Below are 27,473 nucleotides of genomic sequence, written 5' to 3'. Positions count from 1 at the left end.
TATATATATTTATTAAATATAATATAATATAATATAATATAATATAATATAGTATAATGTTATAATATATAATATTGCCATATATCTTATATATATATTTAAATATATATAATATTATATATATACATATCTAATATATATATGTATATTATATATACATATATATACACAATATATTTAAATACATATAAAATATTTTAATATGATTATAAAGATATAATTTATTTTTGTATATATATAAATATATATTTATAAATATTCCTGTGGGAATATTTATTGCCATATTTATTTTATATATAAATGTTTATTAATTTTATTTGTTTATTTAATATATAAAATATTGGCATATATATTATATACATGTAATATATTAATATAATATAATACAATACAATATAATATAATATAATATAATATAATATAATACAATATATATATAATTAATTTAGATATATAAAATATATATTTACAAATATTGCTGTGGGAATATTTATTGCCATATTTATTTTATATATAAATGTTTATTAATTTATTTGTTGATTTAATATATAAAATATTGGCATATATATTATATACATCTAATATATTTATAAATATAATATAATATAATATAATATAATATAATATAATATAATATAATATATATAATTTATTTAGATATATAAAATATATATTTATAAACATTCCTGTGGGAATATTTATTGCCATGTTTATTTTATATATAAATATTTATTAATTTATTTGTTTATTCAATATAAAATATTGCTATATATATTATATAAATATAATGTATCTATATATAATATAGATATAATATAATATAATATAATATAATATAATATAATATAATATAATATAATATATATGTATGAAATTATATATATATAACTTATTTACATATAAAAATATATTTATAAATATTCCTGTGGGGATATTTATTGCCATATTTACTTTATATATAAATATAAATATATATATAGAAATATTGTCTTTCCATATTTATATATATATAATATTTTTATATAATATGTTTTTATATATTATAAATATTTATTATATATTTATTTTAATATAATGATATAAATATAAAATTTATTTTATATATGTATAAATATATATTTAGAAATATCCCTGTGGGAATATTTATCACCACATTTATTTTCTATATAAACACAGAGCGATTGAGCCACTCCAGATGGACCATTCCCACATTGTGGTTTTTCACCCATGGCTCATTCCCTGCTCCTCAATTCCTACTCCAGAAACTTCCCAGAAAACTGTAAAACAACAAAATCCATTCCCTAAAACCTTCTCCTGATCGAGGCAACGATGGCTTTGGGGGTGACTCATCCACATGGAGCAAGGAAGGGAAAAAAAATATGGAAATCACGGATGGTTGGATGGGGAAAGAGAAATCCCAGGAGCTTTTTTGACATTACCAAGGTCAAGGGCAGCCTGAGTTTGGTGACCCAGGGAGGTGATGAATATGCAAACCTTGGTGCCGTGGAAAATTTAAATGAGAAACAGATAATTTGAATTTTTATTTCATATTTAATACTAAAATTACTGTCACGGACAGGCCTTCCAGTCAGAAATTAAAAAAAAATAAAAATATCCAGAGTGCTGCAGAACCTGAATAAACAGAGATGTTATTTGGGGGAAAAAAATTGAATTATTTATGTTGTGGTTCTGGTGGGAATTGGAGAGGACAACCCTGTACTGTCTGAGGGCAGGAGCAAAGAGTCTTCCAAACATAAAAATGGCTTTGGAAGAAGAAAAAACGAGTGGGAAGAGATGTAAATATTCCATATTCCTATTTAAAACAGGAAGGATCAGAGCTTTGGTTGCTCCAATTCCCATCCAACCTCAAACACTTCCAGGGATGGAGCAGCCAGAGCTGCTTCTTCTATTCCCAATTAATAACGGCTTTATTAATTAATATTTAATTTATTATATTTAATATTTATATATTATATATTTATATTTATGTATTATATATATTTACATTTATATATTATATATTTAATATTTATATATTATATATAATATTTAAATTTATAATATTTTAATATAATTAATAAGGGGTCGGATTTCAAAATGAAAAGTGGGAATTCCAGCCCAAAAGGGTTGAGGAAAATCCGTGGGATTATTCTCCAAACCTCGTGGAATTCAGGGATGTCCATCCCCACATTTCTCACGGGAAGAAGGTGAACAGCAGGATTGAGAGGGAATGTGGTGGTTGAAATATAAAAGAGTCACAAAAACTCAACAGCAAAAAAAACCAGGGAAAGGTAAATTGGAATAATGAACTTGTCCATGTAGTTAATTTTTAACAGCAGAAGATGCTGAGTAAATATAATTCCTTTTGTCGCCCCGTAATGTTCAGGAGATTAATTCCCATAATTACACAAAATATGGATTCCGACAGAACTCTGGTCGCAAAGTGCAGCATTAAAAATTAAGATTATTTGGATCGACACAGGACACAAATAATTCTGCCCGTGGATGCAGCTGGAACTTGTCCCAGCTGATTTATTTATTTTTTTAGCTCCATAAATCCCTCTCTCCCGCTGTCTCGCTTTCCAATATTCAACTTTGTGCCTGTAATTGCCTCATAAAGCAGAGTTCGGATGGAAATCCAGAGATTTAAAGACAAGCTGCTGCTTTCCCCGTGCTGCCTCCCAAATCCTTTGGATTTTATTCCCAGTTCCAGTGGTGTTAATTGGGAGGTTTGCAAATCGTGGAGCTGGGAACAGAGTCAGCAGGAAAATTTCTTCCAGCAGGGATGAAATTAGAGCTCTTTGTGGCCCATAAAAATCAGGTTTTCCAGTGGAGATGGGCCAGAGGATGTTGGATTCGGGGTTGGAGGTTCTGGATTCAGGGAATGTTGTGAGGGTTTGTGGGAATGATGATTTTATTTTTTTGGAGAGATTTTCTTTGGGTTCCACCAGGCTTTGAGGAATCACATAAGGAGTGAAATCACTGAAGGGAAGAGTCTTGGGTGGAATCGATGAGGTTGGAAAATCCCTTTGGGATCAACAAATCCAACTGTTCCCATTGATGCCTTGGGAAGGCTGAGCTGGAACAGAGACTGGACAGAGATAAAAGAATAAAGGAGATATTTATTAAAAGGCCTTTAAGGATCCACCTTGGGCAGGACAAGAGCCTGGCCAGGGCTACACCCAAGGTAGACACAAAATGGTCACAAAATGGACACAAAATGGGCACAAAATGGACACAAAATGGACAAACGGTCAGCAGGTCTCACACTTTTCTAAGTTTTGGTTCATTTGCACCTTGGGGTTGAATTGTCCAATCCCAGCCCCAGGTGGTGCAGTCCCATCCTTCTTGTTTTCTCCCTCCAGCCCAGCCTTGGTTGTGCTCTTGGGCCTGAACACTTGTCCCAGTTGTCCTTGGTGTGCAGCAGGAAAAGGATTTGTTTTGTGTCCCTGCTGTGTGCAGAGCTGAGTGACACTGACTGTGAGCTCAGAGCTGCCCCCCTGGGCACCACAGACACAGGAAATACAGGGGAGATAAAAATTAAAGCATCATTTCCTTAGAATTGGTCCATGTCCCTCACAATTGATTCATATTCCTCACAATTGAGTCATACTCTTCACAACTGATCCAAATTCCTCACAGCTGGTCCAAATTCCTCACAACTGATTCATATCCCTCACAACTGATCCATATTTCTCACAATTGATCCATATTTCTCACAATTGATACAAATCTCTCACAATTGATACAAATCCCTCACAATTGATTCATATTCCTCTCAATTGATTCATATCCCTCACAGTTGATCCATATCCCTCATAACTGATCCATATTCCTCACAATTGATCCATAACCCTCCCAACTGACACAAATCCCTCATTTTCCAGGCTTTATTTCACTTCCAGTGCCCGTTAATGGATATTTTTATCACAAAGCCACTTTTCTCCCCGCTCTCATTGACTGTTCCCCTCCAGATGGGGCAGATTATTCGGATTTATTTGATCATTCCTACGAATTATTGGCACATTTTATTCTCTATGAAGGAACAGGCTGATCCCATCCTCATTTTCCAATCTGTGGCTTGCAGAGAGGGCCAGGGACTCAAATAATTCCCATTCCTGGTTAGGATGACAGGATTTGGGACTGGTTTTTCCAACAAAGGATGGGGATTTTTCCTTTCAGGAAGGTCCTGGCTGGCAGTGGAGGGGCTGCAGATTCACATCCTGCTGTGATTTGTTTTATCAGGGTGTCGTGGTTTGAAAAGCAAAACGAGTGAGAGGCGCCAAGTCAGAAATACAATTTAATAAGGAGAAAGGTAAAAAATAAAATAAAATAAAATGAATGCAATAACACAAAGGAGCACTGGCAGAGTCAGAACACACCCTGAGCAGGGTGGGGGGAGCAGTCCAGGTGAGGGGCTCTTCCTGAAGCAGTGATCCCACAGAAAGGTCTGGGAGCTCTGCTCCTCTGGGAATCCAGTGGCTCAGGGCTGCTTGTCCTGTCCCAAATCCCAGATTCTCTCCAGGTGGGAATGCTTGGCTCCTCCCCCTGGGCATTGGGAGCATCTCCCAATGGGATGAGGAGTCGTGCAGTGGCTCCTTGATGGCCCATTAAACAGAGAGAGCTCCTGGAGGGAGTTCCCTGTGAGTCCTGGGCAAGGCATTGATGGGCCATGAGCAGAAGAGCCCAAAGGAGGGGCCTGGGAAAACACTGCCCCACCTGGTTCCAACAGCTCATGGGGATGGGGATGGGATAAATACTGTGTGCACATCCTACACCACAACCCAGGACGGGGGGCAATCATGATGTGTCCGGGCAATGTAAAATCATTCCAAGGGGTTTCACAGAGCCTGGTAATTCCTGGATTACCAGAAATTATGGATTATTGGACGTTGGATTTGGGGACATTGGGAGCTACAAGGGGGAAGCAGCAACACCTCCACATCCGCTCTGGTGAAATAATCTTGGAGTATCCCGAGCTGGAAGGGATCCCAAGGGTCATCCAGCCAAGCTCCTGATACCCCAAGAATCCCACCCTGTCCCTGAGAGCTCCTGGAGCTCCGGAGCTTTGGGAATGTGCCCATTCCCTGAGGATCCTGTTCCTGCAGGGTCTCGTTATCCTTTGCGAGGTGAAATCCGTGACTTGGAACCTGGAAGACCAAATACAAACCCCTGGAATGGCTGAGGTTGGGAGGATCGTGGAGCCCAGCTGGGTGTCCTGCACTGCCACGGCTTCCACATCTCCGTTGGAACTGGAAAATTATAAATTCCTGGGATTGTTTGGGTCGGAAGGGACTTTAAATCTTCTCCAGTTCCATCCCTGCCATGGCCACGGTTGTTGTCAGCCCTTGAGGGTTCTCCAAATTTCATGGATCCACTTCCAGGCCAGGCTGGAGGAGGTTTGGAACAACCTGTATCCCTGCTCCGGGAATAAATCATGGATCATAATTGATTTCTGCCTCGTGGACTTGGGCTTTGGCTGGTGTGGAAAAGAATCCCAGAATTCCAGAATGGTTTGGTTGGAAGGGACCTTAAACCCACCCAGGGACACCTTCCACTGTCCCAGATTGCTCCAAGAAGGTTAAAAATCATAGGAAAGCAAGGAAAACAGGGAATTCCAGGATATTTTTCATGACTTGGCAGAGCTCCCAAATATATCCGAGGTGAGCCCTGATGGAGGTTTGAGGAGGAAATGAAAAGAGAGGGAAAAAAAAAAAACCATATTCCTGCAATAACCTTGAAAATTCAATTTTGGAGATAAAACAGGGCTTGATAAAATTGGCTGAGCAGGAAGATGAACTCCAACAGGAGAGGAAACAGCTGGAAGAAGGAGAGCAGCAATATCTGGATTTACGGGAAACAAAAAGGCAATTCTGTGTAAAACATTGCGGGGGAAAAGCAGACTTAGAAGCAATAATACGGAATTTTATGGACTCCTGCGGGAGGAGGAGAACAAGGAAACGCCGGAGTTTATTCCCTTCAGCATGAAATTGCCGGGCACAGAAGACAAATCCATCTGCCCTAAGAGCAGCCCCATCAACAGAGGTGAAATCCCTTATTTATGCACTTATTTATTTAGTGGTGAGGCTTTTTTTGTTTAGTTGAAACAACCTAAACACAAATCCAGGCTCGAAGATGATGAGCAGGGTCTGATTCCTTGGAATCTTCCAAATGGGAATAAATTGCTCCCAACATTCAGGACCAGGAAAATATAAATGGACTCAAGCCCTGTTTCTCTGAGGTTTTGTTTGTTTGTTTGTTTGTTTGTTTGTTTTTGGAGTTTTTGTTTGTTTTTTGTTTGGTTGTTTTGTTTTGTTTTGTTTTGTTTTGTTGTTGTTGTTTTTAATGTCAGATCTACTCAGGGCAGTTTCATTTCAGAGCAAGCCTCCGCTTTAATGCTGCACCTTGGGCCACATCTGAAATGTGCATTAATGTGGGGTGGATTTATTTTAGGGGCTGAAATTCCTCCTTTCCCTCTGGCCCCAAACAGGGATGGACTTTGGGGTTGGTTGGAGGGACCTTAAATCCCATTCCATGGCAGGGACACCTCCCACTGCCCCAGGGACACCCCCCACTGTCCCCAATGTCCAACCTGGCCTTGGGCACTGCCAGGGATCCAGGGGCAGCCACAGCAAATCTGGGCATTCCAGCCCAGACAGGAATTCCCAATTCCCAATCTCCCACCCAAATCTCCCCTTTCCCAGCCTAAAGCCATTCCCTGTGTCCTGTCCCTCCATCCCTTGTCCCCAGTCCCTCTCCAGCTCTCCTGGAGCCCCTTCAGGCCCTGCCAGGGGCTCTGAGCTCTCCCTGGAGCTTCTCCTCTCCAGGGGAACATTCCCAGCTCTCCCACCCCGGATCCATAGGGAAGGTTTTATCCTGTCGCTCCTTCAGGGTCATTTGGTGCCTCCATCAATCAATGCTCAGGTTCAATGTTCCTTCCTTTAAAATAATTTGATCCCTTTTGAGTCCCAGGAGTGATGAAGGGAAGGAAGGAGGGTTTGTATTCCTGCTTTATCCCGTGTCTCTTCTTTCTTCTTGTATTAAAATCAGCAAAAAATCACCTAAACCACCTTCCTGGGTTTTGGGGTTGGTTTTTTTTCGGTGTGGATCTGTATTAGGTGACAATTGTAGGTGTTATTGTAGGTGACAATTATTTTGCTTTTGGTCAGGGTGACTTTTTCATGGATAATGCAAATCTTGGAATTCCCAGATTTGCTGTGGCTGCCCCTGGATCCCTGGCAGTGCCCAAGGCCAGGCTGGACATTGGGCTTGGAGCAGCCTGGGACAGTGGGAGGTGTCCCTGGGACAGTGGGAGGTGTCCCTGCCCATGGAATGGATGACACTGGATGGGATTTAAGGTCCTTTCCCAAACCCAAAACATTCAACCATCAAGGGCTCCTTGTCCTGCTTTTCCTTCTCAGGAGACACCAGGAATGACAAAGGAGAAATTCTGGGCTGACAATTTCCCCCAATAAATTCCCATTTTGCCCCTCTCCTGCTGCTCTCAGCTCTTCTGGCCCTGATTTTTTCTTTATATTTCCTTTAAACCTGCCCAACATTGGTGTTTTTTTATTTTGGAACCCAAGGACAATTTGCCCTCCAGCTCTGAGCTGAGTCCACCTCATGTTCCACCCATCCCAGGCTGAGCCATCTCCAGGGTTTCAAGCCATGACCCCAAATTTTCAACTCCTGACCCCAAATTTTCAAGGGGCAGCTCAATGAATTCCAGTCTCTGAGGTTTGTTTTAAAAGCCCCAAGTTCAGAGAATCCCAGAATAGTTTTGGCAGGAAAAATCCCCAAAGATCACGGAGCCCAACCATTCCCAGCACTGCCCACACCATCACTTATCCCAAATTTCCCCCAATAAATTCCCATTTTCCCTTGTCCTGCTGCTCTCAGCTCTTCTCCTCTGCCCCTGATTTTTTCTTTCTATTTCCTTTAAACCTTCCCAAAATTGGGGTTTTTTTTCTTTTTGAACCTGAGGACAATTTTTCCTCCAGCTCTGAGCTGAGTCCACCTCATTCCCCACCCATCCCAGGCTGAGCCATCTCCAGGGTTTCAACCCCTGACCCCAAATTTTCAAGGCCTGACCTTGGCTACTTTAAAAATAGGAGCAGCTCAATGAATTCCAGTCTCTGAGGTTTGTTCTAAAAGTCTCAGGTTCTAAGGGGGATGAAAGGCTCACCTGGCCCAAAGGTAAATGCATAATTTAACTGAAAGCCACGACTCCTGCACATAAAACAGGCCCCAAATCTCCCAAGGACAGAGTCAGAAAGAACATTTGGGGGGTTTATTGGAATTTCTCTGCTCTGAACAACAAAAGCAAACCCCTTTTGGTCCTAAAGTGACCTTGGCTACAGGAGAAATAAAATAAAAATAAAGAAAAAGGTGAGAGCTGATCTCTATTTTGAGTCAAATAAAATTTGTTGCAAACACTGTCCAGAACAGCAGTAAAAAAAAAAAAATAAAAAAGAGATTTTGGGGATGTTTGAAGTCCATTCATTTGTTTTATGTGCACATTTCTGCTCTCCTCACAACCTCCCCTATCCAAGTAAAATTGGACAAAAATAAATTTTATTTATTTTATTTTATTTAGCCATCGTGCTGAGCTCTCCCCCAGGTGTTTCCAGGTGGACTCTGCTCATTTCCCTGCTGGTTTTCCCATGTTTATCCCTGGTTTATTTGGCACTTGAGGCTGTAACATCCCATTCCATCATTTTTTGGGAGCTTGGGCATGGTTGGGATGAGGTGATGAGGTGATGAGGTGACCCCAACTCTGGGGGTGAAGGTCACCTGGGCTGGCTGAGTGTCCCCAAGGTGGGTGGCCCTGGTGGCACCTACAGGAAGGTGCAGCCAGGAGGGATCAGGCTCTTATCCCAGGAAACCAGGGCCTGGAAAAGAGGGAACAGCCTCAAGTCACACCAGGAGAAGCTCAGGTTGGACATCAGGGATAATTTCTCCACGGAAAAGGTTGTCCAGCCTTGGGAGGTGGTGGGATCCCCATCCCTGGAGGGGTTAAAGCCCTGTGGAGGTGACACTTGGGGACACGGGGCAGTGTGGCCTGGGAATGGTTGGGCTCCAGGATCTTTGAGGGGTTTTCCTGCCTAAATTATTCTCTGGGGGATTCTCTGAGCCTGGGACTTAGAACAAACCTCAGAGACTGGAATTCATTGAGCTGCCCCTTGAAAATTTGGGCTCAGGGGTTGAAAATTTGGACTCAAGGCTTGGAAAATTTGGGGTCAGGGGTTGAAACCCTGGGGATGGCTCAGCCTGGGATGGGTGGAAAAGGAGGTGGAGTCAGCTCAGAGCTGGAGGGCAAATTGTCCTCAAGTGGCAAAAGAAAAAAAAACCCCAACTTTGGGCAGGTTTAAGGAAAATAGAAAGAAAAAATTGGGGCCAGAAGAGAAGAGCTGAGAGCAGCAGGAGAGGGGCAAAATGGGAATTTACTGGAGGAAATTTGAGACAAGTGGTGGCCTGGGAATGGTTTGGCTGGATGAACTTTGAGAATTTTTCCTGCCTAAACTATTCTGGGATTCTCTGAACTTGGGATTTTTAGAACAAACCTCAGAGACTGGAATTCATTGAGCTGCCTCTTGAAAATTTGGGGTCAGGGGTTGAAAATTTGGGGTCAGGGGTTGAAACCCTGGAGATGGCTCAGCCTGGGATGGGTGGGAAAATGAGGTGGACTCAGCTCAGAGCTGGAGGGCAAATTGTCCTCAGGTTCCAAAATAATTAAAAAACCCCAAAAACGTTGTGCAAGTTTAAAGAAAATAGAATTAAAAAATCGGGGCCAGAAGGGAAGAGCTGAGAGCAGCAGGAGAGGGGCAAAATGGGAATTTATTGGAGGAAATTTGGGATAAGGGTGGCCTGGGCAGTGCTGGGAATGGTTGGGCTCCATGATCTTTGGGGATTTTTTCCTGCCAAAACTATTCTGGGATTCTCTGAGCCTGGGACTTGTAGAACAAACCTCAGAGACTGGAATTCATTGAGCTGCCCCTTGAAAATTTGGGGTCAGGAATTGAAACCCTGGGGATGGCTCAGCCTGGGATGGGTGGGGAATGAGGTGGAGTCAGCTCAGAGCTGGAGGAAAAATTGTCCTCAGGTTCCAAAATAATTAAAAAACCCCAACAACGTTGGGCAAGTTTAAAGAAAATATAAAGAAAAAATCAGGGCCAGAAGAGAAGAGCTGAGAGCAGCAGGACGAGGGAAAATGGGAATTTATTGGGGGAAATTTGGGACAAGTGGTGGCCTGGGCAATGCTGGGAATGGTTGGGCTGGATGAACTTTGGGGATTTTTCCAGCGTAAACAATTCTGGGATTCTCTGGAATCACGAGGCTGCTTCAAGGGCTGTTTTATTCTGGAAAAGTAAAAAACTCCGAGCAGGGAGAGGTTTCAGGAGTGCAGGGAGTGTTTAAAACGCCCCATTAATCATTAATGGGGTTGTTAATGAGCAGATGTGACCCGGTGTCACCGCAGGTGTCACCTGTCAATGACAGCCCGAGGTGGACCAGGAACAGCATCCAGCACTTCCCTTGTTCTGATAAGAGCCTTATCTCCAATTTCCATTGTGCTTTTCTCACCTTTCTTCCCCGTTTTGTCCTCCCTTCCCAGATATTGGAGTGTCCTTGAAGGATCCTGTGAGGATGGGGAGGGGCTGGGATGGAATTCCCAGATTTGCTGTGGCTGCCCCTGGATCCCTGGAAGTGCCCAAGGCCAGGGTGGAGCAGCCTGGGACAGTGGGAGGTGTCCCTGCCCATTTGGGATGATCCCAAATGTCCCTTCCATCCCAAACCACTCTCCACCCTCTTCCCTACCCTATTCATGTTCAGCGGAGTTTGGCCCCACAAATTATGGGATGTTTGTTGTAGGAATGAGGAAAAAAAAAATATTTCTCTTGCTAAATATTCCAAAGGAATTGGTGTGAGTCACTCCAGGAATGAGCCAGGGTGCTGCAGCCCTGGCTGGATCCCTGTGGGAGGAGAATTGGTTCAAATCCCAAATGGAATCCAGGAATGGGCTGGGTTGGGAAGGACCTTAAATCCCACCCATTCCCACCCCTGCCATGGCAGGGACACCTCCCACTGTCCCAGGGACACCTCCCACTGTCCCCAATGTCCAACCTGGCCTTGGGCACTGCCAGGGATCCAGGGGCAGCCACAGCAAATCTGGCAATTCCAGCCCAGACAGGAATTCCCAATTCCCAATCTCCCACCCAAATCTCCCCTTTTCCAGCCTAAAGCCATTCCCTGTGTCCTGTCCCTCCATCCCTTGTCCCCAGTCCCTCTCCAGCTCTCCTGGAGCCCCTTCAGGCCCTGGAAGGATCTCCCTGGATTCTTCCTTTCCCCAGGTGAGCACCCCCAGCATTCCTAACCTGCTCCCATGATTTTTTTAGCTGGGAAATGCTTTAAAATGAGCACAGAGGGTTTTTTTTCCCAGGTCACCAGTGGATCCCTGCTCCTCCAGAGACATTCCTTAATCCTGGAGATGGAAGAGACAAATTTGGGCTCCAGGACCTGCCCATGGAGAAGGAAGGACCACCCAGGGCTGCCCTCGGGAGCTCTGTAGGATTAAAATGTTGTTCACTGCTGTTCATTGATTTAAATTCCAGCCAGGACAATTTCCATCCCATAAAACCCAAGGAACAGCAGCAGCAGCAGCAGCAGCAGAGCCCATAAAAGACTCTCAGAAGAGCAGAAGCTTTTAAAAAACCTGCAGATTATTCCCATTTCATGGCTTTTTCAGGCAGCTCCTCATTATTCACCCAGCCCCTTTCTGGCCCCAGCTGGACAAATCAAGCAAATCACCATTTGCTGATATAAAGGGAAATAAATGGTGCAGCTTTGCCCCCCCCCAGCTTATTTTGTTTTTAATATTGTTTGGGGTTTTTTTTATTCATAGGAATATTTATCCCTTGCCAACGCTGCACGTGCTGGAGCACAAATATTGAAGCTCAGGAACCTCAGAGTCGCTGGGGTGAGGCTGGATCAGGATTTCCAGAGAATTTAATGCCCTGTCAAGCAGCCAAAGCAGGACAGAGGCACCAGCCTGGAAAATCCCAGCAAATTCTGCAGACAGGGGAGACAACCTGAAGCACAAAATCCGAGTTAGCGAATTCCTGAGAGCGGGGACTGGGATTTTCCATTGTAAATCCTCCTGCAAAGCAGGCAAAAGAAAATTAAATTAATAGCAATTTTACATTGAAAGTTATCATCAAAATCCCTCTAAATTAAAATTAGGACCTTCTTGCTCAGGAGAGGATGAAAAACTTTGGAACCCATTACGAGAATCTTTAGAGTTGTGACAAGGGATGGAGGGACAGGACACAGGGAATGGATTTAGGCTGGGAAAGGGGAGATTTGGGTGGGAGATTGGGAATTGGGAATTCCTGTCTGGGCTGGAATTGCCAGATTTGCTGTGGCTGCCCCTGGATCCCTGGCAGTGCCCAAGGCCAGGCTGGACATTGGGGACAGTGGGAGGTGTCCCTGGGACAGTGGGAGGTGTCCCTGCCATGGAAAAGGGATGGGATTTGAGGTCCTTCCATCCCAAAAGGAATGGATTCCATGGATTCCTGGATTCAATGAAACAGGAATTTTCCTCCTTGTACCACAGATACATCTGTGCAAGGCAGGATTTGGAATGCGCCATTCCGTGACGGATTTGCGCGTCGTTGTAGGACACGAAAGAAAGATGAAAGACTCCGAATATTTCAGAAGGCAAAGAGCACAGAAAAAAGGCTTTTATCGTCTAATTCTCACTGCCTTTTATAAGGTGTTCCCATCCAGACTGAACGTGGTTGGGGAATAGGAACGACACCTCTCTGATCCCATTGGTTAAACCAGAGAAACAGCAAAACACCACCTGGAGAAAGATTGTTCTGAGAAAGGAAAGTTGTTGGCCAAGGTGGTTTTGAGAAGAGACTTTCTTGGGAAAGGTTCTTCCCAAAGAAGAAGTTTTGCTGTAACACCCTCCAAAAAAAACAGAGTTTACACAAATCGTTATTTGAGCCGTAACGACACACGGACTGTCAGTTGTCACTGTAGGACACAAAAGAAAGACTCCAAATATTTCAGGAGGCAAAGAGCACAGAAAAAAGGCTTTTATTGTCTAATTCTCAGTGCCTTTTATAAGGTGTTCCCATCCAGACTGACCATGGCTGGGGAATAGGAACGACACCTCTCTGATCCCATTGGTTAAACCAGAGAAACAGCAAAACACCACCTGGAGAAAGATTGTTCTGAGAGAGGAGAGTTGTTTGCCAGGATTGTTTGGAGAAAAAACTTTCTTGAGAAATTTTTCCTTGGGAAAAAGTTCGCAGCTGCCAGCAGGGTAAAATCTCTCAGACCCAGAAATATCAGTCTCACATTTGCACATTATTTTTAATTTACTCCCAGATGTTCAAATGAGCTTATTTTTTTTCTATTTCTGGCCACGGTGCTTTCATTTCACTGGAATAAATCCTTTATTCAAGGTGTAACATCCCTGTTCCAAGCTTTGGCTGGGAAATTGCTGTTGTCATTTCACAGGGATCACGATCCCTGTGGCACTGGAGCTTCCCAAAGCTCCTAAATCCCATCTTGTCTGGGCTACTCCATGTCCTGGCCCTCCAGGCTCCATTTAAGGAATTTCCACATCCAGCTAAAAAATTCTGGAAGTGTGATTACAGTGAAAAATCCAGGAATAGATGGATTCAGAAGTCTTGGATAACATTCCTGTTGTGTGAATTCAACAGTGGCCACAAACACAATGGAGAGAGAGCAGAGGCACCATTTATTATTATTATTATTATTATTATTATTATTATTATTATTTATTTCTTATTCCTATTATCATTATTTATATTCTTATTTATTTTAATTATTTATTATTATTTATATTTTACTTTTTTATTTTTATACTTATTGTTGGAGCTGGGGGAGAAAAACTTATTATTTGTTTGGCCTGGAATGCAAATTGGAGAGGCCAAACCAGCGGGCAAAGCCTCTGCTCAGTGCCATGCATTGGAAATAAATTCCTAGAATTTTCTCCTTGAATCCCACAGTAAAGACCAGGATTTGATCCTCACTGTGAGGAGCAGCTCAAACCAAATGTCGTGGTTTGAAAGCAAAACGATTGAGAGGCTCCAAGTCAGAAATACAATTTAAGAAGAAGAAAGGTAAAAAGGTAAAAATAAAATAAAATGAATGCAATAACACAAAGGAGCACTGACAGAGTCAGAACACACCCTGAGCAGGGTGGGGGGAGCAGTCCAGGTGAGGGGCTCTTCCTGAAGCAGTGATCCCACAGAAAGGTCTGGGAGCTCTGCTCCTCTGGGAATCCAGTGGCTCAGGGCTGCTTGTCCTGTCCCAAATCCCAGATTCTCTCCAGGTGGGAATGCTTGGCTCCTCCCCCTGGGCATTGGGAGCATCTCCCAATGGGATGAGGAGTCGTGCAGTGGCTCCTTGATGGCCCATTAAACAGAGAGAGCTCCTGGAGGGAGTTCCCTGTGAGTCCTGGGCAAGGCATTGATGGGCCATGAGCAGAAGAGCCCAAAGGAGGGGCCTGGGAAAACACTGCCCCACCTGGTTCCAACAGCTCATGGGGATGGGGATGGGATAAATACTGTGTGCACATCCTGCACCACAACACAGGACACCAAACACCTCGCTGTCATTTCTCTGTGGATAACTCCAAAACTTTCCTCTTTCCCTTCTCCTAATCCTTAAAACATGAATGTACTTAGGCTAAAAAACTTCATTAAACATTAACACAGAGCCTGATTTAAACTCCGGCTCCGCTTGCTTCCCGAAGATAATTGTGGGAGAGAATGAACCTTGATCCCTTGGCAGCTTTGCTGGAGATTTTTTCCAAAACTAATAGTGGAATTATGAAAGGAGTAAGGAAGGGGGGGAAAAAGTAAATTAAATCAAATTGCCGAAGCCTTGGGGAAGAGCCGATGCAAATGAGAGAAGTGGCAAAACAACTCCAGTTTTTTCTTCCGCGCATCTGGGAAGTCAGAATTCTATAAAAACAATGAAAAAAAACGAGCTGTTAACTCTGGTTTGGGTTTTATTTTTTTATCAGCCCTTCCCTTTTCCTATTAAAGTTATTACCTGCAAAAGTGGGATTCGGGAACGAGCAGCCCGAGTTAATTTTCTCTTCCTGTCACCGGGGATCATCAACCCCTGGATAAATGGGAATTGTGGGGGTTTAAAAGACTTTTTTGACCTTAAAGTTTCATTTAAAAGCTGTTTATAAGGCCAAAGTAGCTTGATAAGTAAATAAAGCAGGGGGAGAAGGGAGAAGGGCCTGAATACAAATTCCCATTTAAATCGTTCAACGGAGCCTCCGAGGGGAGGTGGAATCATTCCCTGGATTTGGAGCATCCGATGGAAGCAGCAAGGAAAACAAAGGAGGGGATGTTATTCCAAAGCAGAGATGAGTTTTGGGCGTTCAAACATTCCAAGGATTTATGAGCAAACAGGAGAAAAATAATAGAAAAATCACCCATTAGTGGGTTTTTAATGCCTCAAAGGTGGAGCTTCCAGAATATTCCTGTCCCAAAAATTCTGTGCTCTCTCTCAGGGATTTAAGTTCATGAGGGTCTTTAGTAGATTCTGCTTGAGCATCTTTTTGTTGTTATTGTAGAGATCCTGGCTCCAAGTTTAAAGGTAATTTTCCCTGGATTTAAAGGTGTATTTTGGTGTGGCTGGATGTGCTGGAGAGAACATTATTCCAAAGCAGAGATGAGTTTTGGGTGTTCAGACATTCCAAGGATTTATGAGCAAAGGGGGAAAAATGATAGAAAAATCAGCCATTAAAAGCTTTTTAATGCCTCAAACTTCTGGAATATTCCCATCCCAAAATTCCTGTGCTCTCCCTCAGGGATTTAAGTTCATGAGGGTCCTCAGCAGATGCTGCTTGAGCATCTTTTTGTTGTTATTTTAGAGATCCTGGCTCCAAGTTTAGGGAGGATTTTCCCTGGATTTAAAGGTGTATTTTGGTGTGGCTGGAAGGGCTGGACCAAACGTTATTCCAAAGCAGAGATGAGTTTTGGGTGTTGAAACATTCCAAGGATTTATGAGCAAAGGGGAGAAAATGATAGAAAAATCAGCCATTAAAGGCTTTTTAATGCCTCAAACTACAGGAATATTCCCATCCCAAAATTCCTGTGCTCTCCCTCAGGGATTTAAGTTCATGAGGGTCTTTAGTAGATTCTGCTTGAGCATCTTTTTGTTGTTATTTTAGAGATCCTGGCTCCAAGTTTATGGGGAATTTTCCCTGGACCTAAAGGTGCATTTTGGTGTGGCTGGAAGGGCTGGACCAAACGTTATTCCAAAGTAAAGATGAGTTTTGGGTGTTGAAACATTCCAAGGGTTTATGAGCAAAGGGGAGAAAATGAAGGAAAAATCAGCCATTAAAGGCTTTTTAATGCCTCAAACTTCTGGAATATTCCCATCCCAAAATTCCTGTGCTCTCCCTCAAGGATTTAGGATCGTGAAGGTCCTCAGTGGATGCTGCTTGAACATCTTTTTGTTGCTATTTTAGAGTTTAGGGAGGATTTTCCCTGGATCTAAAGGTGTATTTTTGTGTGGCTAGACGTGCTGGAGAGGTCATGGATAGGAAATTATCCTGGCTGGAATGGGGAAAGAAAAATGGAGAATTTCCACTTAAAAATCAAACATTTATTTCAGATAAAACTGGGTTCTTTATAAAGATCAGAGAAATTATACCAGGAACAGCAGCGGGTGTCTTGTTGTGATCACGATCCATAAAAATACGGAGAGTTCATGGAATTTTGGAATGCTTTAGGTTGGAAAAGCCCTTTGAGATCAAATCCAACCATCCCCAGCACTGCCAAGGCCACCACTGATTGTGTCCCCAAGTGCCACCTCCACAGGGCTTTAAATCATTCCAAGGGTGGGCACTTTTCCAATATTTTATTGGACATATAATATTTTCCAATATCACATTTTTATTTTTTTCCACTGCCCTTTACCAATATTTTCCAGCTTTTCCGTGGAGACTTTTCCTCTTGGAGAATTTACATCTCAAGGTGGAAAATAGTAATATTGGAAATAGTAAAATGATATATAATATATATGTATATATAATATATATGTATATGTAATATATATGTATATATAATATATGTGTATATTATATATATGTATTATATAATATATATGTATATGTAATATATATGTATTATATAATATATATGTATTATATAATATATATGTATGTGTATTGTAATAGTAAAATTATAGAATATTTATATTATGTATATAAATATTGGAAATAGTAAATATTGCTAAATTCGATTAGTAATTCCTCTGACATCCCTGATATATGAGGATCCAGGAGATTTTTGGGAAGTACAAATAATTTAAGTTGGAGGGTGAGAGGAAAACAGGAAATTTGGGAGGAGAAGTTGCACAGATCTCCCTGAGAAAACAGAGATTTGGAATATTTTCTTTCCCAGGAATAATTCCTGTCTTTAACCCAACAGTTCCCTACAAAGCTGCACCCATGGGAAAATTAAGGAAGCAGGAACATTTTAATTTTTTACATAAAAACACCTCGGAAAGATACAAAACCTCCCCGTGCCACTTTGGAATGGGCGGATTTCAGGAATTCTTCCCTCTCAGGGGTTAAAAAACGAGCTGAGCTCTTCAGAGAGGCAGAATGTCCTGACATTCCCTGCTTTGCATCCCGTTGGGAACGCGTTTTCCATCATCATCCCGGCTCTGAAGAGCTGTGCTGACACGAGCTGAGCACAAACCATCCCTCCCGCCAGGTTATATCCTCATTTTCCAGCCATGATGGAGTTTTTTCCAAAGGCAAACGGCAGCGGGAAGTTGTGTCTGTGCACACACACACACACACTGGATGTCGGGTATATTTTATTTATTGGGTGTTTAGCCGGAATCAAAATTCTGGCGGAGTTTTGAAGCTGGGAATGTGAATTATTAAAAATCGGTTTTATTCAGGTTAGGGCAGAACAGGCTGTTCTGGGTGTGGGGAGCTGGTTCAGCCTGGGCTTGGCAGATAAAACCTCCACCAGAATGGAGATAAAAGATCCAGAGTGATGATTTTTGGTGAAGCCAAGACAGCAGCTCCTGGGGTGGGGAGTTCATGGAATCATGGAATATCCTGATGCCTCAGGTTCCATCTCCCGTGTATTTCCTGTGTCTGTGGTGGCCGGGGGGGCAGCTCTGAGCTCACAGTCAGTGTCACTCAGCTCTGCACACAGCAGGGACACAAAACAAATCCTTTTCCTGCTGCACACCAAGGACAACTGGGACAAGTGTTCAGGCCCAAGAGCACAACCAAGGCTGGGCTGGAGGGAGAAAACAAGAAGGATGGGACTGCACCACCTGGGGCTGGGATTGGACAATTCAACCCCAAGGTGCAAATGGACCAAAACTTAGAAAAGTGTGAGACCTGGTGACCGTTTGTCCATTTTGTGTCCATTTTGTGCCCATTTTGTGACCATTTTGTGACCATTTTGGGTCCACCTTGGGTGTAGCCCTGGCCAGGCTCTTGTCCTGCCCAAGGTGCACCTTAAAGGCCTTTTAATAAATCTCTACTTTATTCTCCAGCTCTGTCCAGTCTCTGTTCCAGCTCAGCCTTCCCAGGCATCAATCCCAAGCTGGAAGGATCCCACAGGGATGATCCAGCCCAACTCCCAGCCCTGCACAGACACCCCAACAATCCCAGCCTCAAACCCCAGTTCTCAAACAAGAACGTGGGTTAGTCATGTCTCTTTGACAGGTCCTACACAAGAACCTGCGTTCATCCTTTCTCTAGGACAGTCCTTTAACAGGAACTGTTAGTCCTGTCTCTTAGGATGGTTCTCAAACAAGAACCTCTGTTAGTCCCTTCTCTAGGACAATTCCTAAACGAGACCCTGTGTTAGTCCTCTCTCTAGGATAATTCCTAAACAAGAACGTGTGTTAGTCCTTTCTCTAGGACATTTCCTAAACAAGAACCTGTGTTGTGGTTTGAAAAGCAAAATGAGTGAGAGGCTCCAAGTCAGAAATATAATTTAATAAGAAAAAAAAGGTAAAAATAAAATAAAATGAATGCAATAACACAAAGGAGCACTGCCAGAGTCAGAACACACCCTGAGCAGGGTGGGGGGAGCAGTCCAGGTGAGGGGCTCTTCCTGAAGCAGTGATCCCACAGAAAGGTCTGGGAGCTCTGCTCCTCTGGGAATCCAGTGGCTCAGGGCTGCTTGTCCTGTCCCAAATCCCAGATTCTCTCCAGGTGGGAATGCTTGGCTCCTCCCCCTGGGCATTGGGAGCATCTCCCAATGGGATGAGGAGTCGTGCAGTGGCTCCTTGATGGCCCATTAAACAGAGAGAGCTCCTGGAGGGAGTTCCCTGTGAGTCCTGGGCAAGGCATTGATGGGCCATGAGCAGAAGACAGCCCTACACTAGAGCGCTGCCCCACTTGGTTTCAACAGTTCATGGAGATGGTGATGGAATAAATACTTTGTGTACATCCCACACTACAACCCAGGTCAACCTGTGTTAGTCCTGTCCCTAGGAGAGGTCCTACACAAGAACCTGTGTTAGTCCTGTCTCTAGGACATTTCCTAAACAAGAACCTGCATTAACCCCATCCCTAATCCTGTCTCCCCGCTCTCACACCCTCCCCCGGTGTGTCTCCGCAGACCCTCCCGCGGTGGAGCCGGCGTTCCTGGAGCTGCGGCAGGGCCAGGGCCGCGGGGTGACCATGAGCTGCCGTGTCCTCCGGGCGTACCCCACGCGGGTGCTGAGCTACGAGTGGCGCCTGGGCGGGCGCGTGCTGCGTGCGGGACAGTTCGACCTGCAGGACTCCACCGAGTTCACCGTCAGCAGCCTCTCCCGAGACTCCTACGGCGTCTACAACTGCAACATCATCAACGAGGCGGGTGCCGGTCGTTGCAGCTTCCTCGTCACCGGTAGGAGGAATGAGATTGGAATTATTTTAATTTTTTTTTTTAATTTTTTTTTTGAAGCTTTAGTCAGTTTGTTTGATTTTTCCAGGGGGTTTGAACTTTCTCTTCGAAACGTCACTCGTGGAGAGTTTAGGTTTTTGTTGGGTGAGGCTTGATGGTGCCTAGAAAAGGGAGATTCTCAGATTTTGAGATTTTGTAATCTCAGGGTTGGGAGTAGCTGGAAGGAGATAAATGGAAATTACCAAATGTCAGCTCCTGGGAGGGATTGGAGCAGCTGGGGTGGGAAAAGATTCAGAAGAGGAGCAAAAAATGGGAACCAAATTAACATTGAAGACATTGATAACCGAGAGGAGATCCAATACTAAAAATGGGGAATGAGAATTTTTTAACTTTTTAAATGTTTTTTTGAAATGATTTTTTGAAGGAGTTTTAGTTGGTTTGTTCGACTTTCCCAGGTTTCGTTTCAAAACTCTGCTTGTGGAATGTTTGGGTTTTGTTGGGTGAGGCTTGATGGGACTCAATCAACCAAAGGCCCAGATTTTGAGATTTTGGAATCTCAGGATTGGGAGTAAGCAGAAGGAGATAAATGGAAAATACCAAATGTCAGTTCCTGGCTGAATTGGAGACTGGAGGATTGGAGAAGCTGAGGTGGGAAAAGATTGAGAAGAGGAGCAAAAAATAGGAACCAAATTAGCTTTGAAGGGACTGATAACCAAGAGGAGATCCGATACTAAAAATGGGGAATGAGAATTTTGTAACTTTTTAAATGGCTTTTTTAGTGTTTTTTTGAAGGAGTTTTAGTTGGTTTCTTTGACTTTCCCAGGTTTCATTTCAAAACTCTGCTTGTGGAATGTTTGGGTTTTGTTGGGTGAGGCTTGATGGGACTCAATCGACAAAAGGCCCGGATTTTGAGATTTTGGAATCTCCAGGTTGGGAGTAGCCAGAAGGAGATAAATGGAAATTACCAAATGTCAGTTCCTGGCTGGATTGGAGATTGGAGGATTGGAGAAGCTGAGGTGGGAAAAGATTGAGAAGAGGAGCAAAAAATGGGAGCCGAATTAGCATTGAAGGGATTGATAACCAAGAGGAAATCCAATACTAAAAATGGGGAATGAGAATTTTTTAACTTTTTAAATGGCTTTTTTTAGTGTTTTTTTGGAAGGAGTTTTAGTTGGTTTCTTTGACTTTCTCACATTTCATTTCAAAACTCTGCTTGTGGAATGTTTGGGCTTTGTTGGGTGAGGCTTGACGGGACAACTCCCCAGTTGGTTTTTTTCCTCCATAAAACTTGGTTTAATAGGAAAAAAAAGGGTCTGATTTCATGTGGAGACTTTTTTGCTCTATCTTGGACTTACCTAAATCCCTGGAATTGTTCAAGGCTGGGCTGAACAGCACCGTCGGATGGTGGAAGGTGTCCCTATCTGTGACAAAAAATGGGATTTGATGAACTTTAGGGCCCCTTCCAACCCAAAACATCCCACGATGGGAATGGCAGGAATTTCACGCAGCACAAATGTGGTGGGAATGCAGCAAAACCCACAATTCCGGGTGGTTCTGCTTCTTCCTTTGGCTGACCCCATCCAGAGCCTGCTGGAGGCATTTTCACAGCCACAAATTTCTCCAAATCTTGGGATTTTAATCCCAAAGGCAGCTCTGAAGGAAACCAGAAAAATCGTTTGGCCTCAAATGAGTAAATCTGGTTTGATTTATTAATCGGGATTTGGATCCCAGAAGATATGAAAATTTGGTTGAATTTATTAATCAGGATTTGGATCCCAGACATGAAAATGTGGTTGAATTTATTAATCGGGATTTGGATCCCAGAAGATGTGAAAATTTGGTTGAATTTATTAATCGGGATTTGGATCCCAGACACGAAAATTTATTCCAAGGCGATTATTTTGCCAGGATTGGGGCAGCTGGAGTGGTTTTAGCAAACCACAAAACTGAAAATGAATCCTAAAATGATTTAATGTTTTTTTCCATTTCCCATCCCTCCCCGTGCTCTTTTAGAGTTCGTCCCACCCTTTTAATTTACGGTGGGTTAAGGATGCTGGAAGTAACACTTTGACTTTTCTTGGTCTTTTAAAGTTAAAACTGAGTTTATTTAGGAAATAAATTCTCTCAGAGCAGTGGCTCTGTTGTGCTCTCAAATCTCAGCAGCACAGATGGAGTCGGAGCCCTGGGGAACCAAAAATGCTGAAAAAACCTGATGAAATGGTTAAAAAGGAGGCTTGGATTTCACTGGGAATGCGAATAGAGACAAGAAATTGGGCACTTCTTAGTCCTGATTGGAAAAAAAAAAAAAAAAAAAAAAAAGCCCAATAAATAACTGCAAGGCAGGAATGTGGCAGTTGTGTGGAGCTTTTGTTTCGGGGGGAATAATGGGCTGTTGTAACCCATTTTCAGCTGGTTTATTTCTGGTTCCTCGTGCAGGGAAAATAAAAACGTGCCCAACTGGGGCTGCAGAAAACCATTGGTATGCTCAGAGAAAGCTTTTCAGAGCAGCATTTCAAGCAGCCTGGCTTGAAAGATTTATTCTGACCCCAAGAGCCTGCAAAATCTCCTTTTTTTATTTTTTTTTTCTTGTATATTTGGAGCCAGATCGGAGGAGATGAAAGCCAAATAAATCTCACTTGGAAAAGGGGTTAATTTACGGCATCTGGGCCGACGCGAGGCAGATGTAACCTGCCAGTCTCTTCAAAATAAATCAGAAGTGACAAGGCAAATTGTGTTTGTGGGGAAGCAGAGCTGAGTTCATGCTCCTCGCAGCTTCACCACCTCGAGATTTTTTTTATTCGGGGCCAGATCATATCCAGGGAGCAACAGAAAGTCCATCCCAGGGCGGCGGCTTCGGAAAACCCTGCCAGGGCTGGGAGCAAATAAATCAGACCAGAGCTGTGGGTGGCACAGGAGCCTCCCTGAGTGGGAAAAACAAGGATTGCTCTCTAGGTAAATTTTAAGAAATAGGTTTAATTAAAAAAAAAAAAAAAAAAAAAAAAAAAAAAAAGATAATTAGGAGACAAAAAAAGCAAAGTACGGCCAGGCCAGGTGACTGTCCACAACCCGTTATTTTAGAGACATTCTTTAAATACCCTTTTTATTTCATCAATCTGTTGAATATTCATATTTTTCCACAAACTAGTTTCCATATTCCAGGAACTGTTTTGCATGGCCCCTCCTTGGGTCTGCCATTTTAGAGTATGTGTCTTTCTGGGCTGTGTCTTCATTATCACCTTCATTATCACCTCCAGCTCGGGCCTGGGTCCATCATTTCTTCAGATGGCAAATGCTGATGGTTGGTATATCAATAGCAGGGTCTTCTTTATGTGTTTATTGGATGTTATTTTGGTCAAACAGAGAGTTTAAGCATATTTTATCAATATTATCATATTATATCAATTATTTTCTTTAAACAGACAGTTTAATCATATTGCATCAATGGTAGGGTCTTCTTCACATGTTCACTGGGTGTTATCCCAACCAAACAGACAGTTTAAGCATATTTTATCAATAGCAGAGTCTTATTTACGTGTTTACTGGATGTTATTTTAATTAAACAGACAGTTTAATGATATTATATCAATAGCAGGGTCTTCTTTACATGTTTATTGGATGTTATTTTGGTCAGAGAGTTTAGTCATATTATATCAACAGCAGGGTCATCTTTACATGTTCACTGGATGTTATTTTGATTAAACAGACAGTTTAAGCATATTGTATCAATAGCAGGGTCTTCTTTACATGTTTATTGGGTGTTATTTTGGTTAAACAGATTGTTTAAGCATATTTTATCAACAGCAGGGTCTTCTTTACGTGTTTATTGGATGTTATTTTGGTCAAACAGTTTAATCATATTATATCAATAGCAGGGTCTTCTTTACATGTTCACTGGATGTTATTTTGATTAAACAGACAGTTTATATATATATTAATGCAACATAACTTTCTACCATAACACATATAGCATTCACTTCAATATTTGCGAAAAGCCAATCATATAATATATATTTATAACACTGAGGGAAGTGGGGGGATGAGCACAGGGAGCTGCTCCTGCCCTGGAGCAGCTGCTGAGGTGCCAGAGGCTCCTCCAGGACACACCCGAGCCCTGGCCTGGCCTGGCCAGTGGGGACAGCCAGGAACAGCTGTTTGACCCTGGCTTGGGTTTCCCCAGGCAGGGTGGGCTGATCCTCGTGATCTGCAGGTTCCCAGTTTGTAGAGGAGGGATGAAATGGGATTGTCTTCTTCTTCTTCCTCTTCTTCTTCGTCGTCTTTGTCTTCTTCTTCGTCGTCTTTGTCTTCTTCTTCGTTGTCTTTGTCTTCTTCTTCGTTGTCTTCATCATCTTCTTCGTCTTCTTCGTCTTCTTCGTCTTCTTCTTCGTCGTCTTCTTCGTTGTCTTCGTCGTCTTCGTCTTCTTCTTCTTCTTCGTCGTCGTCTTCATCGTCTTCGTCGTCTTCGTCTTCTTCTTCTTCTTCTTCGTCGTCGTCTTAGTCGTCTTCGTCGTCTTCGTCGTCTTCATCTTCTTCTTCTTCTTCTTCTTCTTTGTCGTCTTCGTCTTCTTCTTCGTCTTCGTCTTCGTCTTCATCTTCTTCGTCTTCATCTTCTTCGTCGTCTTCATCTTCTTCGTCTTCTCCTCCTTCTCCTCCTCCTTCTCCTCCTCCTTCTCCTCCTCCTTCTCCTCCTCCTTCTGCTCCTTCTCGTCCTCCTCCTGCTCTTCCCACTTCATCTGTTTCATTATCATTATTCTGCATAATTAACCAGGGACAGGATAAGAGGGAACAGCCTCAGGCTGCACCAGGGAAGGTTCAAGTTGGATATTGGGGGGGAATTCTTCATGGAAAGGGCTGTCAAACACTGCCTGGATTTGGGATTGTCCAAAACCCATGGATGTGGCTCTGGAGGCCACAGGACGGTGCTGACTGTGGGGGTGGATTGGCTTCACGGTCCTAAAGGTCTTTTCCTGAACAATTCCAGGATTCTCCGTGCCCCTGGGGAGCCGTTTAGGATTAGGATTACCTAGAACTGAGTTTACCTGAAAAGCAAGTCATGGTTGAAAATTTCTCCTCATTTTGGGAATTTTGACCCCCTTGAGCTGGAATTCACTCTGCTGGGGCTGCCCTGGTCTCAACTTGCCCCCGAAGTTGTGTCCAAAAAGGGATTTTTAGGGTTTTTTTAGACAACATTTTATTCCTGATCCATTAAATTCTTTAATCACATCCATGTGGGATTCCTTCCCTAATTTCCACCAGGAATCTCTGTCCACAGCGGACGGGGCTGGCTTGGCAGGGCTACAGATTCAACATTAAAATTCACAATTTCAATTATTCATCACAGCCCTGGGTAGGACTAAACAAAGCTCCAATGGCATTCCATGGACTTAATTCCTTTTTATCAACCAGCCCCTGATCCCACCAGCGAGGGAAGGCGGTTTGGAATATTAATTCCGCCTCGTTCCGGCCTGTGGAATTTTCCTGCCGTGGGATATTGCGTTAATTAATGGGCTCATCTTTAATTATTTACTTTGTCTTACATCACCCTGTCAGCGCTCCCAGCCAAGAGCAACATCAAGCCAATCAAGGGCTAATTAGGGAGGGTTTAATTGTGATCAGAGCTTTCCCTTTCCTTGGAGCTCTTGGAAGCGCTTTGGAGGTGGATTGAGAGCCGAGCAAACCTGACATTCCAAACTCTCGGGTTTTTTACGGTTTTCTCTCACCCGAGATTCCAAAGGCTGGTGGTTCGTGTGGGCTCAAGGGAGTGATTTTCCCTCTTGACCTCTGAAGGATTTGGGGTCTGACTCTGTGTCTCTGTGCTCTGTGGTTGGTGTGAGAAGGATGAGGAGTCTCAAGGTCTTGGTTTTCTTGGTTTCTCGCATTGTTTATTAATTCTTATCTCACAATTCTCTGTGTCCCCCAAGGTGTTCACAGCAGCCTGGACACGAGGGGACTGCCCTGTGATGGGAGGTCACTGCCTCTTATACAGATCACCCCGTGCCCATTGTTTACAATCCTGTGCCAATGTCCATCACCTGCACTAACAGGGTCATCTCTACTCTGCCCCAACCCACTGAAACTCCCCTGTGCCCACGTCACTGCGGGAGATGGAGGCCAAGGGAGAAGGAGAAGAACCCAGGGCACCGCCCTAAAATCTCCACCTCGTCCCTTTGCATCTACATTCTAAAAATCCCAAAACTACAAAATCCACACAGTGATAACTACACTACTCTTAGTAATTTGTGACTTGCAATTCTTCTCTGTGTTGGATGTTTTTCTCATGGACCAAACTCAAAGCCTGTGTCCTCCTGGGCTCTGTGCCAGGCAAACCCCCCTGCACAGACCCCAGACCCTCTTTTGGGGGTCCCAGGCCTCTCTACCCAGGTCTGTGACCTTCCAGGGTGCCCAGAGGGATGTCCTGAACTCCAACACCAAACGTTCCTTTCCTTGCCAAGATCTCAGGAAGGGATTATCCCCATCCATGGCAGCCTTCAGGAATAACTGAGGTTGGAAAAGACCTTGGAGATGATCCAGTCCAACCTTCCACCACTAATCCATGGGACACTCGGGTGCCTCACTTCTCCTGCCTTCCCTGCTCCCAGAAAATTGGGATTTGAGGAGATGGATGATGGATCATCCCTTCTGATGATCCCAGAATCCCAGAGTCCAAAGAGCTCTTTGGAAACTCATTTTTTCTCTACTAAAAAACATCAGTAAGTGCCACCTCAGTGTTTATTCCCAGGATTTTGCCTTTGTTAATTTGCATTTTTTGTGGTTGCTTGTTTTTGTTTTTGTTTTGGTTTTTTTTTTGGTTTTGTTTTGGTTTGGGTTGGGTTGAATTGTTTTGGTTTTGTTTTTGTTTTTGTTTAGGAATTTTTTCCCTCCTCTTCTCACTGCGTTGCTGCTGATGGGAATTGTCCAGTTTGGAATTTGAAATGCCTCTCGCCCCTCTCTGTTTCCACCTGGATCAGGGATAGCTCTGAGGAGAAAATCCCTAAATTCATTATTGGTTTTGTCACAAACTCCTCAAAATTTTCTATATATATATTTTAAATATTTTATTTAAAATTTTAAAATTAAAGGAATTTATTACCTTTAACCCTGCTCTGTGCTGAAATATTTTCAGCTGCTCAGCCCAAACAATTCCAGACCTTGGAAGTCACTCCTGGAGGATTAAGGGAAGGTGACACCTGCATGAACATCCTTAAGGTCCCAAATAATTCCCCAATTTTCAGCTTCCGTGGTTATGGGCATGGAGATGACTGGGATGATCCAGCTGCAGGATTGGGATGAGGAGCAGATCCAGGAGGAGACAGACACGGCCTTTCCCAAATGCCAATAAAGAACAAAACATCTTCTCTTTGTTCCTGCAGCTCTTCCATAAAAATGGAGACCCTGGAATAAAGCAGAGCACGGAAAGGGGCAGCACTTCCCCTAAATTCCCTGTCCCCCATTATTTTATAAATCCCAAATAAAACACTCTGATCTCACAGTTAAATGCAGTGTTTTATTTAGGATTTATGCTCTCCCAGCAGTTTAAACACAGAAAGGGCT

At 43.1% G+C, this 27,473-nt stretch overlaps 1 protein-coding gene across 1 annotated transcript in view; it reads left to right on the top strand.

Moving 5' to 3' along the window:
* Positions 1-27,473, top strand: part of MDGA2 (MAM domain containing glycosylphosphatidylinositol anchor 2) — a 231,052-nt gene that overhangs the window by 165,273 nt on the left and 38,306 nt on the right. Inside the window, exon 9 of the mRNA XM_083863873.1 lies at positions 19,659-19,928. Within this exon, the coding sequence (XP_083719999.1) occupies positions 19,659-19,928 (270 nt within the window). The remainder of the gene's footprint in view (positions 1-19,658; positions 19,929-27,473) is intronic.

Source organism: Zosterops lateralis (genome assembly GCF_965231275.1).
Source record: "Zosterops lateralis genome assembly, chromosome: 6".
NCBI classification, from domain to species: domain Eukaryota; kingdom Metazoa; phylum Chordata; class Aves; order Passeriformes; family Zosteropidae; genus Zosterops; species Zosterops lateralis.
The sequence above is the reverse complement of the archived record's forward strand: the minus strand, read 5'-3'. Positions and strand labels throughout refer to the sequence as shown.